At 31.7% G+C, this 19149-nt stretch overlaps 1 protein-coding gene across 1 annotated transcript in view; it reads right to left on the bottom strand.

The window, feature by feature from the left end:
- alpha-Man-Ib (alpha-Mannosidase class I b) overlaps window positions 1-19149 on the bottom strand; it is an 83853-nt gene that overhangs the window by 46705 nt on the left and 17999 nt on the right. The window contains exons 2-6 of the mRNA XM_085807228.1: window positions 17182-17430; window positions 12606-12681; window positions 2781-2807; window positions 1550-1735; window positions 1303-1451 (exon numbers count right to left, since the gene is read on the bottom strand). Of these exons, the coding sequence (XP_085663354.1) occupies window positions 1303-1451; window positions 1550-1735; window positions 2781-2807; window positions 12606-12681; window positions 17182-17430 (687 nt within the window). The remainder of the gene's footprint in view (window positions 1-1302; window positions 1452-1549; window positions 1736-2780; window positions 2808-12605; window positions 12682-17181; window positions 17431-19149) is intronic.

Genomic DNA, 19149 nt, shown 5'->3' with positions numbered 1-19149 from the left:
GGCATCCTGACATGTTCACGTCAGATATGGAATTGTTAACCAGGACCAGATTTAGATTTGATGAGATCGCAAGCTATTTGAGATACAGAACTTTTTATTATGGATATCAGTCAATTTTTTTTATATGGGATATGGTACAATTGTTGGGGGTGGCCCCCCAAGAAAGTGGCGTGCCTAATAATTGTGCAGCTTATCTGTAAATCCAGCACTGCTGTTAACATTTTTTTTTTGAACAAGTAACAATTTGCAAACATAGATAATAATTCTTATGATGTAGTTTCATTTCAAACAAAAAACTATGGTAAGTAACATGGCTTGCCAAAAAATAGAAATTTCAAATGCCCGAATTACGTGTTACTGATAAGTTATTTGATTACAAGGAATGTACTGATATTTATTTTGTAATAAGGAAGGCTTAAAACAAAGAAAAATATTATATTAAATTTGGAGTCTGTGTTTCAGTATTTAATATAAGATCCACGAAAATATATTTCAAACATACAAATGACCGAAAACAAGCCTGAAGAGAACTGTATTTTCCTTTACCAGATCTTGCCAAATTTACTGGAGATCATTGAAACAAAAAGTTTGTGTATACATGTGATTCTAATATGATGCAGCCCCTGTTAAAACAACACAATGGAAGTGCAGAATTACCTGAATACTAAATTTCTAAAGAGGGGACTGGGTGTAGTGAACCCATCTTTTGGGCCCCCTAGTTTTCTCCAAAAATATTTGAAAAGCCTTGTTCATGTGACACAAGTTTGCTCTTTTGAAGACCTTGTCACAAAAATTAACATCACAACTGCATAAGTATACGACGATGAGCATTTTCAAAACTGTATTACAATGACCCTGTCATTATGATGCATATGCTGCAGTTGGTGGTTATTTACTCGAACAATTCTTGTAAATATCAAACCTAACTTCCTGCAAATATCTGTGATTAAAACCACGTTTTATTTTTATGCCCTCTGTACTTCCTGCATTTGTGTACCATATTGACGTTTCACATTACACAATGCAATGTATCATAAAAATTGTTACTTTTGCAATATTTTTTATCACCACTTAAAACCGTTACATTTTGCACATACTTACAGTCTACAAATGAATATTTTACCACATACAAATCTGTTTGTAGTACTTTATACTTAAAACCATAACAAATAATATAAACATAAAAATTGCATTAATTTGATTTCAGTGAAAAAGCACAGCTTTACATAAAAGAAGAAGCACATATACATACATGTGAGGCATACATGAAGAAGCAAATATATACAGAGAGAGAGTTCTTACTGCTTTATCTAAAAAAATGGAATCTTTTGAAAGATGAAAGGCACTGAGAAGACCACCCATTACTCGTATGGTAGTTTCAAAGAAATTGACATCTTTATTTACATTAAAATTCAGTTTTTCTTTTACCCACTCCTTTGCTTCATTAAACTCTAAAATGAGAAAAACAAACCTGTATTAATGAAAAGACAAAATTCAATGCAAAAAGTAAAACAGACATTCAATAACGTATAAAAGAAAGCTTGATTACCCTTTTGTAACCCCATCATATACATTGTATCCAAAGAATCGACAATTGTAAGACCTAAACCAAACCAATTATGAAACCCTTTGGTAATTGGCTTCAAATTATCATGACCCCAAGCACAATTTTTGTATCCTTTCCATGCATGCAGAAATGCTGCAATCACTGCTTGTTGCTTGTCCAATGCAGAATCTTATAAAAAAAAATTCAATTAGTAAAAGAATGCATGCAGCAATATTTGAGCACATGTAACTTTTTTCATAAACATAAAGAAAAGAATTACATATTTTGTCACAGCTAAAAAATAGCTAGCTTTATCAGGATTTGCAAGAAATTGCATTAGAGACTTCTCATTTGTCCAAAAAAAGTAAACAGGTTGCATGAAATGAAGCAGTACTTATGCATTATCCCGTCAACCATGAAACTGTCATCAAGTAACACAATTTAGTGCCAGTTATGGATAAGAGCAATGCCACATTACGAAACATCTGTGCTTTCGTTTGAAGGACACCTCATTTCGTTTCTTTTTTTCTTTTTTTTTTTTTTTATGAATAAGGAAATAAATTATTGCTTATTATTTTTTGGTATAAAATAACTCTTTTAGTTGAGATTTACTTCTTGTGCAGTTATCTGAAATTCAATTAGTTATTAGCTTGCTGCAAAGAAACACACCAAAGAAATAGGTTAGATTAAGAATAATACATATTTATCCAATTATGTAACTATGAATCATGGGACATGTGTGGTATTGTTACTTTTTATTATTGGCAACATTAAATTATGTTACATGGAATAGAAACAATTATTCTTTGTTTAAATGATGTTCTCACAATGTAGCATTAAGCATTCTGTTTTAAGTGCAGTTTTAGTTGATTAAAGCTTTGAGGGTTTTTTTTTTTCTTTTTTTTTCTTCCAGAAATGATTTATTACATTTACAGCATGTTTCACTCCAATTTACATACATCAAGAGCATATATCACCCTGACAATTCCTAAAACAGCTGCAACAGATTTCGCCTTCCCAATGCTTTTTCAATATTGCCATTAAAAGGATAACTTCTTTATGGCCAAACTGTACAATTTTTTCATTTGATTAGCTAGTTACATTAATAGTCTGACTAACATATGAAAATTTCAGTAAGTCATAACAGGGAAATTTTACCTTAAAAAAATTCAGAATAAATAGAAGAAAAATTTTACCTTAAAAAAATTCAGAATAAATAGAAGAAAAATTTTACCTGCATCAGCTGAAGCCTCTGATGTTTCTGGAATGAGAAATATACATAATATAACAGCTTGTATGCAATTCAGTTAATGCAACAACATCGGCACAACTTTAACAATTTTTAGCTGAAGAAAAAGAACAAGGACTTATAATTAAAAAAATTCTTTATTACATAAATACATATTATTACCTACATATTTTAAAATTAAATTAGGGTATTTGTCCCTAAAATTACTCAATAAACCATGTTCAATCAGGTTTTACTCTTGTTTGACTGGAAATTTCATGGCATGCAATAGTTCTTTTCTGCGATTTTGCACCAAATTAGACTATTTCTGCAGAAATATTGCTGCAGTTTCTTCCACTGCAAGCAATGCACAAATTCTAAAACTGAGTTTAAGACAAAAAATACCACAGTTTGTTTATAACACTGTTGGAACATGGGAAAAAAACCAAAAAGAAAATGGAAATGTTGCTTTTAAAAACTAGACAATGGTTATATGTACAGTTGCCTGAAGAATAATTATGTGTATGTTTGCTACAGTTTGCTGCAATCTGAAAATTCGGCAAGTTCTATTTTAAAGCCGTTGTGCTAATATGCAAGTACCCCAATTTCTTGCAACTAAAAAGTACCATATATTCACCTTTTACATTCTAAGCAGACACAAATTTGAATAATTCCAAATTTCAAAACCATACCCTATTTGGGACTTTTTAGAAGTATATACACTATTAAAACAGATAATTTTTTTTTCCTTTCTTTTGAAAAATTCCTCTATAGGCAATATCTCACTATTTTGTGCTTCATTACAGGGGGAAAAAAAAAATGTATTGTAGTCTTAATTATTGTTCAATATATTTATTGTTCTGACTGATTAGTCTGAAGAATGCACACACAAATTACAATATTCTTTTCAATAGAAACTACAGTTTATACTTTATGCAGTAATAAGTTTAATGCAGTCCTAAGAGAGGACATTATGATGAGAATGCATTATCATGAAAGAGGATTAAAAATGATTTCCTTATTTGAGGACTTTTGGTGTTTGTAAGCAGTAACAAGTTTACATAGTCCTGAAAAAGAAGGGCTATTTATGATGAGTACGCACTACTATTTAACTGGATTTAAAATACTTTCACTATCTGGGGGTCTTTTGCAGTGGTAAGGAATGGTGATTCCTAATAACACATGGTATACAGTGATAGACATCATTAATCACCAAAAGGGTGTTACACATTCTCTTTTAGGTGTGCTCCAATAAAGGAATTGTGCGACTCGCATGCCTTCATGCTGATGCCAAAGGACAGTGTAAAACTAACTGTATAATGACTCTTAAACATGTGTTAATGTATTAAAAACATGTTTTCCATTTACCATTTTGTGTGCAAACTCTTTTTGGATTACTCAATGGAAGACTATGACCATGTACTTATACAGAGAAGAGAAGGTTTAAAAAAAAAAAAAAAAAAAAAAAAAAAAAAGTGTCTTTTCCTTACTTCCTTAATTTGTTGTATAAATATATAAGAATGATGGAAAATCATTGCCTCTAAAACAAAAACTTATAGCTAGACTATATAAATAGAAATTAAATCTACAGTGATAAAAAAGATGTTGCATTCAAATCAAATGCAAATAGTAAAACTGAGTTCCAGTTCAGCATGGGGAAATTCAAAATACAAATACTTCTAATAAAGGAGAATCTTTATGATGTAACTGAAGATGTGTACCACAAAGCCCTATTACAGAACAGTGGAGTAAATACAATCAGCAATTTTGCACAATAAATTTATTTATCAGGAAGAGCCAGGTAATTCATATTAAATGTGAAATTACATCTAAAGCCAGCTAGGCAAAAACTTTGGCAGGTACACAAAAAGTCTAATCTTTGAAGTAAATCCTTTCTCTTAAGAAAGCTTTACAGTTTGAAGCTGGAATAAAATGGCAGTATGTAAACTCTTATACTACTAGTTAGTCGATAAGCTTTAAGCAATATGTATGTATATAAAAGATAATCATATTTCAACACTTGTGCTTTTTTCAAGGCTCAATTCATATGACACTCTAATAACTGCACTCAAAGTGAGATGAGAAATGGAACTAAAGCCAGAATTCCTATAGGGAAATTAATCGATGAATTCAATAAGAGTTTAAAATAATTCATCAGAATCAAATGCATTTAAAGCCTTATTTCAAAATAAGAGAGAAAAAATTTACTCATACTGTCACAATAATAATCATTTCAAATCAGAATGTTTTCATCTAAAATCAAAATAAAAGAGTGAACTGCACTAATAGCCCTGTTGCCACTCTGTCTGCTAACAACATCAAATTTCAATTGTCAGAATGTTTTGTTTTTGACAATGGGAAGAGTGATGATTTAGTGAATAACAAATATTCCACAAAATTTAAATCCATAAATTCTTCTAATACCATAACTGTAAATTTATCATAAGTTTTATATGTTCTGTAAATAGAAATAAATTTAACCTCAACTAAGAACATAACAGAAAATGGACTTTCATTTCTGTTCAAAGGAAATAAGTGTCTAAAACACGACAGGAGAAAAGGCAAAAATGAAATAATGAAAATCATTCTAAAATGTCACGCAACTAAAAATCCTTACCAAATTAAACCAACTGAAAGGAATGATAATTTGGTTTAGTTTATTAAAGGCAAAGCACACTACGGCTAGCTGCCTAAGGTGAGGGATGCTTTCATGGAGGACTTTCTAATAGAAACTGGCTTGTACAATTGGGTAAAACCAGGAAAACGCCCCATGTATCAAGCCCATTCACCTGGATTCGAACCTACGTCGGAACTACTAGTATTCAGTGATTTTACGGCTTGGCCACTGGTGGTCGAAAGGAATGATGAACCACTGATTCATGTGCTCATTTCAATGCAAAAATGAAAATTGTATTAAACTTTGGCATTGGTGCCTCGGTCATATGTGATTAAGCAACTAGTAAACAAAGAACTTGTCAAAGTAATCACATTAAATAATTATAAATATGATAACACATGCATTCAGTTGATATAAAGTAAACTGAGTTTCCATATTCCTAAGAACTGAAACTTAGAGCATCCGAATCACTTAAATTCATTCACACTGATGTTTTAAGACTAAAGCAAACACTGTCCATCAATGGCTACCAATACTTTATAACTTTTGTTGATGTTTACAATATGTTTACAATGATTTACCCTATGAAAAGAAAAAGAAGGCATTCAAAATTTCAAAACTAAAACAATTTACTGCTCTTTACAAATAATAAATCTGGAAGTCAATACACTAAGAAGGATAATGGTGGAGACTACACCAGTAAAGAACTTGAAGAATATCTCACAAAACATGATATTAAATCCCTAACTAACTCTGTTATTATTGTCCAGCATAAAATGGGAGTTAGCAAATGCAAAAATAGATCTCTGATAAGAACAATAAGATGTTGTTTAGCTGATTCAGATCAATCTCACAAATACTGGGCAGAAGCACTGTTGACTGCAAATTATTCACAAAATTAGATACCCACAAAACTCAATGCAAAAACATATGAATTATGAAACAACAAAAAGTGCAACTTCTTTTATCTGAGAACATTTCGCACCAAATTTTAGTTACATCAATAAATCAAAAACAGGTAATTTGGATTACACAACTATGGAAAGAATACTTGTTGGCTATGACAGCAGAAGTAAAGGCTATAGAATTTTAGTTCCTGGAAAATCATAATAAGTCAATATGACCGATTTATTGAAGACCCTGTAACTAGGAAGCCTGTAAGCATCTCTCCCAACCAAGATAAAGAAAATCCCATGAAAGAGAGCTTAAAAAAAATTAAGCTGCTGAGAAAGAAGAAATATCTGAATACAATGAAGAATCTCCAGAACTCGGGAGATCAAACAGGACCACAAAAGGCAAATGTCTTGAACACTATGGATATCATGCAAAATGTTCAGTCGGTCCCAAACCTAAAACCTGGAGAGAAGTTCAAACTTTGGATGAAAACGAAAAAAGAAAATGACTGAAAGCTGTTCAAGAAGAAATTAATTCATTAGAAGGAAACAGCACCTGGGAATAAGTTGACTTACCAAGCGGAAGAAAATCAGTAGGCTGCAAAAGAGTTTCAAAATGAAGCTGAAGTCAGAAGGAAAAATGCCAGACTAATTGCAAAAGGATTTAGCCAGAACTTTGGATCAGACTGTGTTGAAACCTTTGCTCCTGTAAAATACACAACTCTGTGAGTTTTCCTATGTGCAGCTTCATATAAAAATTTTGAGATTGATGTGTCCGTCAGACATATCAATGTCAACTTTCCTTCATGGATAATTAGAAGAAACTTAGATGACTAAACCTGAATGTCACATAAAAGCTAAAAATGAAAATAAAGTTTGCAAGCTGAAGAACGTAAAAGGTAGTGTGCCGAAAAGGGTTAATATATGGATTAACCCTTTTCGGCATGCTACCTTTTAAATTCGGAATTTCAGAAAAAAAAAAAAAAAAAAAAGTAGGCAGTCTAATCAGGCCTAGAAGAGTATACAGGTATAAGTTTGTGAAGATAGCACTTATCGTTTTAATACTGTGGGTGTGCCCGAAGCAGCACACTGAATGAATAGATTCAGCACGAGCTTCAAAAAGAGTGCTGACACGAGAATTGCTGGGAAGCATGTAAAAAAAACGAGAGATTTTGCCTACGATTAAAAAATACTAGATTTTGAATACCATAGCAGATTTAGCATTACCCAGGGTGAGCCATGGGGAGGCCTGCCACTCTACATCCCCTAAGGCCCATATCACACGGCATTTGTTTCACTCGAACAACTGTTTCGGACAATATTTTTCATCGGTTTACTATTGAAAGAAAGACGTGCAACTTTTTCCTTCCTTTCCAAAAAAATTGCAAGTTGTTTGTTTTCAACCGATCAGCTATCAGCTTCGAATGCATTCAGCTTGTTTGTAATTGGGAACCAGTTTTCCCTCTGTTAACCTCAAAGCAATCTATCGTGATAGGCTGTTGTGACAAAGCAGAAAAATTGTTCTAAACGGTTGTTCTTCCGAAACAGACTGCCGTGTGATAGCAGCCTAAAGAAGCTCTTCTTGGTTATATGATGATTACATGCATATGGATGGGAAAAAAAGTAACTTTAGTATACGATATTTACATTATTTACATTTTTGTCTATTTTTTCATGGTGGTACTTTTCAAAGAAAGTGACACCACCTTTAAAAAAGCACAACCCAATACAGCATGTTTTGCACACATACCGGGATCTGTATCAGATTCAACTGGAAGATTTCTTTGAAAAATAAGGGTCTTTAAAAACAAAACATGGCTAAAATATATGGACTGGTTTGTGTTGTGCAAAAAAAGGTTCAAAAACCACAATGGAAAATTTACATATGAAGGGTGAATCTGAAAAAGGGGGCAAAACTTTACAGGTCACAGAATGCAGCTATATGAGCAATATTCGTTATAGAATGTATGGTCCCAACACAAACTGCAAGAGAAGCAACTACAAGAAAAGTCGAAAATGAAAGAAGTCACTACCTGGGCATAAATACAGAAAGATCTAAAGAAGGAAACTTTTCTATAAATGAAAAGAATAAAATCAAAGAAATAGTTCAAAGATTCAGACTCTTCAAAATGAAAAGCCAACATATAATCCAATGGAAACAAATTACTGCAACCTGGAAAATAAAGATAATTTTATAGAAGATAAGGCAAGGATAGGAATATAGGCAAGTAGTAGGGACATTACTATACATTGAAGAAATCAGTTGACCCAATATAGCATGTACTGTCAATCTACTGAGTAAAAGAAATGAAAACAGACTGGAATGCTGTCAAGAAAGTCATTCAATACCTGAACACAACTAAAGATTTAAGTTGGTCTTTAACAAAATTCAAGAACCTATACTATCTGTATATTCAGATGCAGGTTAAGGAAATAACTAACAACCAAAAAATGCATTAGCAGATACATATGCAAACTGGGAAATAACTGCATATCATAGAGCAGCAGAAGGTAAAACTGCATAGCATTATCTTCAACTGAAGCAGAGTATACTGCAATAGCTAATACAGCTCAAGCAGCACAATACCTGTTAAATTTATTTAAAGGCTTAAGACAACAAGAAAACCCCAATTACTCTCTATAAAGATAAATCCTGAATCAGACTTTCACAATCAGAGAAAAAATAGTTCCATACATGATGCAGACATCAAATACAACTACTTATTTGAACTTCAAAGAAATGGTATCCTAAGCTTAGACTATTGCAGAGTCTAAGACATGATAGCAGACCTACTCACCAAATCACTAGGAAAACTTGTGTTCGAGGACAGCAGTAGATGGTGACTCTGCCCATCAAGTAGTGGTGTTGATATACAGGGATGGACATCATTAATCACAAATACGGCAATAAACATCGTATTTATGTGTGCTCTAATAAAAGAACTGTATGACACAAATTTCACTCCTTCACACCAACATGAAAAGACAGAGTAAAACTAACTCTTGCATAATGTCTTTCTATTGAAAACTGTATTTTGAAATATCTAATTATTCATGTTATATGTTAAACGTTTGTTAACATATTAAATAAATTCATTTCATTTACCATTTGCGTGCAATCTCTTTTTAGATTACTCTATGGAAGACAATGATGCACCTCACCTCCAAGAAGAAAAGTGTTTCTTTTCCTTATTTCATTAATTCATTATATAAATATTTACCACATAATAAACATCACTTGTATAGTTATGAGATTCAACATAATTTATCAACAACTTCACACTTTGTGTAAAACACAACATTATGCTTTACCCTCAAATATTCTCAACATCATAGTAAAACAATATTATAGTCGGCTAAGATGTCATATACGGCCCAGGATATATGTGGTTGCCAAATGTGTTTAGTTGAGATTTTGTTTGTATGGCAAGCCTTTTTATGAGCAAACTTTTGTGGGGAATGTGGTTTTTATTTCGTTGTCGTGTTTGTTTGGTTACGTGTTGAATAATGATGTACAGTTTCATGAAGGAAGTTGTGGAGAGATACCAGCCATGTGTTTTAGAGTGTATTCGAGGTAGATTTAGTTCGAGAAGATATGCTGTTGTAGTTATTAATAAATCATTTGTTTATGGTTGCCTTCATGCTGACAGAAATGTACTTTTGCAGCTTTTATGGGATACAGGATTTTTGAAGCTGAACCTGACATGTGAGAAGTGCAGCTCTGTTATGAAGATTCGGAAGAAAAAATGTGTTTCTGATGGATTTGTGTGGATTTGCAGAAACATTGTTGAGGGTAAAGAATGTAGTTCTGAACAAAGTTTGAGACTTAGATCCTGGTTTTCCTGCAGTAACTTGACTTTAGAGGGAATTTTTATTGCAACATTTAAAATTTTGAATCTTAGAAAGACTTCTGATACAGCAAAATCTTGGAATTTTAGTTCACATGCTTTGTGTGATTGGTGTAGTTTTATTAATGGAAGTACATTGGATTATATATGTGATATGTTTATCCTTACAAGTTTTTGTTTGAAATTAATATTTTGCTTTTTTGAGAACTATTTTGAATGGTAAGTGAATTTGTTTTTTTATTGTTTTAATTTTGTACAGAGTTATTTTAATTGTTGTATTGCTTTAATTTTATGTTGTTATTTTTTTTTTTAATTTCTTAATTTATTTGTGTTGAAATTGTTTGGAATTTATTATTGTTATTTTAGTTTAAGTGGCTCTAGTGTAAAAATGGGTGCCCCTTCAACTGGCGACAAATTTTGTTCCATTTTAGTGATGAAACCCTAGTTTTGGTTAAAATGATAGTTTTAACTTAGTTTTAGCTTCTTGATTTTTTAATGTGAAAATAGATCAATGTGTACATGGACAAAGTGAAGCCAGTGTGCAATGCAGAGTTTGGGCAATTCTTTGATTTTTTTAAGCGAAAATAGATAGATGTGTACATGGGCATCCAGTTTGTGCAATTCATTGACTTCTTATTCAATCCAGAAATTAACTATGCAAAAGAGACCAACCAAATTTTACAACAGAATGGGACAAAGCTAGATTAGCCTTAAAATCAGAAGCCAGTGAACTTCCTTAAAATATCCCATATGTATAGACCGCTACTCTCAAATGTCCAACATGAATACAAACAGAAACCAAAGCTCTAATAAAAATGACACAACATTCAGATATCAGCTGGTGAATGGAGGAAGTCATTCACAAAAGCTATAACTTTAATCAAATTTTTAACATAAACAGTAAATCAGTTAATCCATTAATTTGCTTTGATTTTTAAACTAGTATGTCAAATAATCTCCCAAAATCAAATATGTAATCAGAACATATCTGAACACCTGAAATTGGTTGATCTTTACAATATGGTAACTGGTAGTTTGGCGACATTTTGGAGGCAATAAAGGTTACTACCTGGGACTTTGGTAATAATGTGAGCAGTACTCAGTTCCGATTACGCATTATTTTGCGTAAGAGAAATGAGAGATCATGGGATATGTCATGTGATATTAATGGACGAATTACGGTTCTTTAATCGGAAAAGGGGGGAAATCGGGAAAAAATGTGGAAATTTTGTATTTGGCTTTATTCTGTGTTCTGTGAAACAGTGTTGTTTAATTTTTGGATCCCATGGCCCTAACTAAATTGAATTCGAAATGGGTATTTAGGCATTGTGATAAAGAGAAGTTTGCTTTTTATTTAGCGCAGGAAGTATGGAGGAAAAATTCGCAGAAAAAATCTTTCAATAATTTTATTGAATGAATTAGAAAAGTGTATCCGCGACGTAATCAAGATTCTGAAGAAGATTAGGTAAGTTAGTATTTTTAATTATTTGAGGATATTATTTTTATGCATTGTCCTAAATGTAAGGTGGAAAGGAATTTGGTATTATTGGGAAAATTGTTATTAGCAATTATTTAGTTTAAAGTAATTAGGATTGTAAGGTAATTTTTATTAATTTAATGTATGTGCTCATTTATATTTTAAGTAGTGTTTTTGAATTTAATTATATTTTAATGAAATGATAGTTATTTTGTGAATTTTATGTTTGTAGGAATTTGGTATACGTTTTAGTTGAAGTAAACGTGCATGGAAATAATTTAAATATCTGACACTAAGCATTTGTAATGGTTGCGGTATGAATTCGTTGGTGACGTTTATAATATAACAGATGATTTAGAGGTAAAAGTTTTTGGTATTTTATTTATTTTATATGTGGAAATGTTCATATTTGTAAAGGGTAAATACTTTTTCGCGATCAGGTAATTTCATATATGTTATTTTTACCGGGTTTAAAGATTGAGAAAATTGTCATGTATTTTCATGAAATTTTTCTAATTTATGAGAAAAAAGCAGTGTACATGGATATAGTGAAGAGTGTGCGCAATGCCATTTTTGTGCAATTCTGGGATGTTTTTTTAAGTAAAAAAAAGTTGGTGTGTACATGGTTTATGTGTATGTGTTATTTTGAAAAACACGTAAGGAGTATGGTATTGTGCACTTTTTCCCAATTTTGCAGTGAATATTTGTCATGATTAAGCAGTTTTGCTTGATAAAATTTCTAGCATAAGTGTAATTCGGCTACTAGATTGTTGGAAGAAGTGTTCAGTAGATAAAAAGAAAAGAAACATGTCTTTACTTCGTGAAGACAAAATGGCGGCGGGGAAAAAAATAGAGGGTTGCTGTAGGAGAGTTGGTTGCCAAATTTTCGCCAAAAAATCGCCAAGTTACCATAATGTAAAGATCAACCCTGAAATTCACTGAGGTTACAAAAACTCACGTATATAACCATGGTTAACAATAAATATAAACAGTTACCTTTCTGTTTGTTAGCAGCTGCTATAATCTTTTCCATAAATACATTGTTACCACCATCAAAACTTACTTTTTCCATCTGAAATTAAAAAGGAAAATTATTACTCCTTTCAAAAAAAAAAAAAAAAAAATTCCAATCGAGAACTCCTAAAGAAATGAAAATTTTCCAACTAACTGAAGTTTACAGCTATTTAACATTTAAATAAAAAAATCATTATAATTCTAACACATATACTTTACTTTTATAATAGTCTAAATTTAAGTAGCACTTTTAATTCAAACTTTTATGGTGAAAAATTATGGCATGGCTTAAAGTCAAAAGCAAATACATTGAGGTGCCACAGAATTAGGAATAGAAATGGCTATGCAAACTGTGTAGTGCTGCGCTGTATTTATGCTCATGTAAGGGCATTGTGGTAACTACATATATAGCTGGTTATTGTTAATCAGTCATTTCATTTCCCAGTAAGGGTAAAACTGGTTTAAATACCTTCAATTGCAGAAAGATATAAATTACTTACTATAGATATAAATTATAAAGATTAAAATATAAATACTTAAAGATAGAAAGATATAAATTACTTACTTACTTACTATTAAAAGGAAAGTACATACTTTTCCTTTGTTTAAGGGTATTTGGGTAGTTTGAGTTACAAGACTGAATTCTTTGTAAACTGTTGTAGTCTCAAACAACCAATACATACAAGTACTATATTATCTGAGGAAACACTCGTACATTTTTAAACCTTTCCCAATAACCCGGTATTTTCACAAACTTGGCCGCCCTTCAGTCCACATTAGCCCGAGTTTTCAGACTCTACTGTACACATTTTTGAACAGCACATTTCTGGCCCCATAAGCTTGGATAAATTAAGTGTTGCTTCATGTCATTTTTAAAAAGGTTTATTTTTCAAGTAAGGCATGGTCTATAATAAATGTAAAAAGAGAAAGATTTTTCAAAAGAAAACATTTTCTGAATTTACATACAATTCTCTATTTTTCTACATAAGTTCTTCAACAGTTTAAACATTTACTTTTTGGCAACCTTTTCACAGAACTCTGCTGTCTGTGCTGATAGCCAGTTACTCAAGGTCATTTTCACTTCTTCATTAGCATCTAAATGCTTGTCACCAGATGGCAGAAGCAGTGATAGTTACTAGGCACAAGGTCCAGACTGTATGGCAGATGACTGAATACCATGAAGCTAAAGAGAATCAGATCTTGAATTGAGCTACAATTTGTAGGCTTGCAACCTCATGAAGCAGTACAATACTGGCTCACAGTATTCCATGCCTTCTGTTCTGAATTGCTCAAGTTTGCTTAGGGTCTCGTGGTAGTAAGATAACTTTCATTCCCTATGAAAGAAAGTCTACTAACAAAACACCCTGCCTGCTCTGAAAACACTGTTGTCATGATCTTGCACTTTGAAAGTATCTTGTTTTACTTTCACTTTAATTACTGAAGTTGTGCCACTATTATTTTGATTCAATCCCTCAAATTCATTACCTTCCCTGTTGTAGATCATAAAAAAATGTTAAAGTGTTAGCCAATCTTTTCACTCTGTGTTCCTAATTTAGCAGTTTAGAAACCCCTGAAAAGCTTAATTTCATAAATTGTAACTCCTCAGACACAATTTCAAATAAAATTTACCTTCAAATTTGTGAGAATTTTAATCACAACTTAGAAATTGTAAATCTTTTGCCTAAATAAAATTTGTCAGTAATTGAAGATCTTGGTGTAAAAATCGGGCAATTCTACTTTTGGATCAAATTATGTTTCTTCACTGGGTTTTTAATTTAAAACATCACTGATCGACTAGAGCAGGAGTCGGTAACCTTTTGAGTCGGAAAAGTCAAAAATTACAATTTACAAAATTTCAGAATCAGTGCCTAATCCTCGTTAATCGATTCAGAACGATTTTTAAATGTTTTTCTTTTTAAAAAATAAATACTATTTGCGTATGGAACTAAAGAGCTGCAGCTTCACATCCAAAGAGTTGCATGTGGCTCACAAGCTGCAGGTTGTCGACCCCTGGACTAGAGCAAAAATCAGACAAGTCCAAAGTATATTGATGTTTTAATATATTGATGTATATTGATGTTTTAAAATGCTCAAAGGACTTAGCTGACCAAAATTTTTGTAGCAAAAACTAGTCATGTCCAGAACTTGTTTGATTTTTGCATGATTTTGCATTTAGCACAGCCTCTTGGTTGCAAAAGAAAAAAAAAATTAATCACAAAGTTTTCAGATTTTAAGTTACATCCAAAGGGGCTTTTTTTAACGTTTTGTATGTTAATTTTATTTATTAAATATTATGTTCTATGCTCTCAAACCATAAAATTCAGTTCAATAGCAATATTGCAAAATAATTTTAAAATGAGCATATCTTTAAAATTTCTGATACAGAGTCTCACATGCTGGAGATACCGTATTTGACGGCATATAAGACGCACCCTTATTTAGACGGCCACACACAAGGGAAAAAAGTTTCAATAGCGTGGTTTCTGTTAGTTCTCATGTTTCATAAAAGCCAAATAAACAATTATTGAATGCAATTACCTTCACGTATAAGACGCAGGTAACTTTTTTTAGACCAAATTTAGGAAAAAAGTGTGTCTTATATGCCGTCAAATACGCTAATTCTTTTTTTTTTTTTTTTAATACAGTGTTGTCATTGCTCGCTTTGAAATTGTTTAGTTTGTTAATCAAAAATTCATTGAAGTGTTGCAAAATATGAAATTGATAATAAAACAAATTTGAAATTCATATTAGGGCTTCCACATGCCCATATTCTATGGAAGATTAGGTTACTCAACTTTTGATGGCTCTTGGTACCACTGTTTATTACAATGAGAGAAACATACATTCATGCAGATTCTTCATTATTTAATTTCTTTAAATATAATGCAGAGCAATAATATTTGGTTCCTACAATTTGAAAAGTGAAACAATGCTCATCGTGAATTGACGCAAGATGCCAAAATGAAATGAATAGTCCTTTAGGGCAAATTGCCCCTTTGAACTAAAAACTGAAAGCTTTCAGGTTTTACATTACACTCAAAAGGACTTTTTTTAACGTTTTATGTGTTACCTTTATTTATTAAATATCACGTTCTTCGCACTTAAATCACAAAAATTAAATTCAACAGCAATAATGTAAAATAATTTTAAAATGAGCATATCTTTAGAACTCTCAATATAGATAAAAATGTCTTTTTCTGTGTGCAGTGTTGTCATTGCTTGCTTTGAAATCATTGAGTTTGTTGATAAGAAATTCATTAAAGTGTTACAAAATATGAAATCATTAATAAAACAAGTTCCAAATCAATGCTTCCAGACGCCCATATTCGGTGGAGGATTATGTTATTTAGAATTTGATGGCACTAGGTACCGTTGTTTTATGACAATGCAAGAAATATGCATATATTTATACACATTCTTCATTATTTAATTTCTTGGTTAATCTTTTCGGTTTAGCTTGGCGAATCATTGACTTTTTTACACCCAAAATTATCGCCTCGAAGGATCAGCACCAATTTCAAGATGGTGCCGATCCTTTCTGATGGCAACATCGGTACCAATTTTCAAGATGGTGCCGATTCTACCACCCCCTACAGAAAATCAAATTAAGAAATCAAACACTTACACAAGCTCGGTATCCATGTACACATCGACCTATTTTAACTTTAAAAAAAAATCACAGAATTGCCCAAACTTAAAATTGCTCACTAATTTAACTTTATCCATGTACACATCACCCTACTTTAAAAAAAATCAGAGAATTGCACAAACTAGGCATTGCGCACTAATTTCACTTTCTCCATGTACACATTGATCTATTTTCACTGAAACAAAATCAGAAAGCTAAAACAAAGTTAAATCTATCATGTTAACCAGAAAAAATTTGCTGCTGTCTGAACACACAGACACATACAAATAACCAAAAATACACAAACACAGAGTAATAAGTAACCCAAAATACATATTCTTTAACATAAAAACATTCCTGATTTATTCTCTTGCATATTTTTTTAAAGGGAACATTAGACTTGTTAAGCGATACTGAAACAGGTAATGTTAAATGTTCTAGTCTCATAAAAACAGATAATTCAATGATAAAATTAACTTTTCAAGTGACAAAAGTAGTCCAAACACTCTTTACACAAATAATTTTTTAAATTTTCATTTTAACTGTTTAGGTGGCACAACAAAGTTATACAGAGTCATAGCTAGGGTTTTCAGCACCTAGAGAAAACTGAAGATTTTGTGGCCCCTTCTATATGCCAAGAATGGAGAATATTTCATTCTAAAATTTTGTAGCTTCAATTTGGCACCCCCTGGATGCTGTGCCAGGGGACAGATGTCTCCCTAGATACGCTACTGAGGTTATATGTTCACCCTGCTGAAAAACTGGAAGTAAATGAATTTTGGAAGGGATAAATATCAATAGTAAATTAATATAAATTTGCACGCAATATATGGACAAATACAAAAACACATTTAAAAGCTATAAAAAATACACTCTTTCAATTCCAAAAATATTTTTTATAAAAATTCAGAAGATAATGAAAAAGATAACCTTCAGCCTAGGAATATTTTCATTAACATTTTTCCTAAATGAAGTTCGTTCATGGTTTGCTTCTTCAGTGAACTCAAGTCCAATAAAAATTTTGTTTTTATCTATAAATTGAGCTTTTTTATAGTCTGTCTGGAAATCAGTTTTAAAGGAACCATCAGTCCATGGCAGCAGCACAATAATACACAATATCACAAAGAAAAGTAGCATAAATATGATGAATCTCTGCAGTCTTGATAGTTGATTCCATAACTGAAAGAAAAGATATACCTAGTTAAAAGTTTCATCACTTAAAAGAATTTTAAATGAATTTGAAATCTCAAAGTTTCTAAATTTTTAACATCACACAGAGAATTACACACACACAAAAAAAAAGTAAATGTTTAAATTTTATTGGTACTATTCTGTTTTGAGAATCGTAAACAAATTGCAGCGAAAATGTATGCACAAAAGCGCCAAATCTAGGAAACGCGCCCATTTAACAGTGCACCAAATCTAGTGTATGTGCTGATTTCAGATTGCGTAAGTTTATATAGTTCTATATTTCTTAAGATGCCACTGAAATACTAGATTAATTTTTAAATCTTTTTTTAATTTAAATCCTTTTTTGATATCCTATGATGTAACAATTTGGGAATTGCCCATGACGAAAAGTCTGCAATATAATTTTGGGTAAAGTGCGGAATCACCCACTGCTAGACGCGTTTTTAAGAGTTGCACATACTCAGTATCCATGTATACATCGACCTATTTTCACTTAAAAAAAAATCCCTGAATTTCACAAAAATGGCACTGCGCACACCCTTGACTTAACCTATATACACATCGACATATCTTCACTTAAAAAGTAAAAGAAAATTGATAAAAATCCAATTGTTTTTACTCTTGTAAAAAGCGGCAAAAAAAAAATAAATGGGCGATTCTGCACTTTACCGAGAATTTTTTCAAAGAAAAGGCATCATTCATTATAGAAATTTATGTTTGAACAACCAACGAGATGAAATTATGCTTTTTAGCGATAACTTGGTAGCGAAATAGCGATGCAGGCATCCATTCAGTTACGTTTAGCAATTTTTATATAAATTATAATAATAAAAAAGTATTATATGAAATTAACCTTTCATCTAAATTAAAAAATCAATCTTAGATAGTTATTTACTATTATACTTCCTTTCTTGCATTAGGGTTGCCGCAATTATTTTTCGCAGCACTGGCATCAACAATAGTTTGGCGATTTTTTACGGCCCTCAAAACCGAATAGTACCATTTTATTTACCAATATTGAATATAATTTCCTTTTAGTTACATGTGTAATTTCATAACAATAACAAAACTTGTGCTAAACACAACCCAACATGTCAATGATAATTAACATGACAAAAATTATTTTAAAATTTATCTAAGCTTGTGGGTAGCGTTGCCACTTCTTTGCTGTCAAAATCCGGTAGAGGGGGAAAAAGTTTCCGGGAGAATAAAAAAAAAAGTTTTTTTTTCAGTCGCAACTGAAAAACACTCAGCCTTCTTAATCTCGTTTAAAAGTGTATTTTGAACTGCAGAAGCAAGCACACTCTCGCAAATACTTGTACATTTTGTTCTGCCACAAGAAATCGTTTTGGGCCAAAGAAGAATCTGGAAATAGAGTGGTATACAATTTGTGCAATCCTGGCTATTAAAAGTGTAATAGTGATTAATCCTATGATAGACTGAAGTAATTTCAATTGCTGATATATTGTCCTGTTCTGAAAATTTCTTCACGAAAAAGTTCGAAACTGATTGCGATGAATCCCTATTCAATATTAATGACTGGTTTTTTTTTTTTTTTTTTTTTTTTGGTTTGGGACTTAACAGTTAAAGCTCTAACATCCTCATACTTAATATTAGCCATTTTCCGGCATACTTTATATTCTTCGTAAAGTTGTCTCTCTTCATAAGCTAATCAATTGAGTTAACCACTTGTCTTGAAACGACGTC

The sequence above is a fragment of the Stegodyphus dumicola genome, chromosome X1 (genome assembly GCF_044657685.1).
Source record: "Stegodyphus dumicola isolate Sdum_Otavi_A_Nest chromosome X1, ASM4465768v1".
Taxonomy (NCBI): Eukaryota; Metazoa; Arthropoda; class Arachnida; order Araneae; family Eresidae; genus Stegodyphus; species Stegodyphus dumicola.
This window is presented reverse-complemented; position numbering and strand designations above follow the sequence as displayed.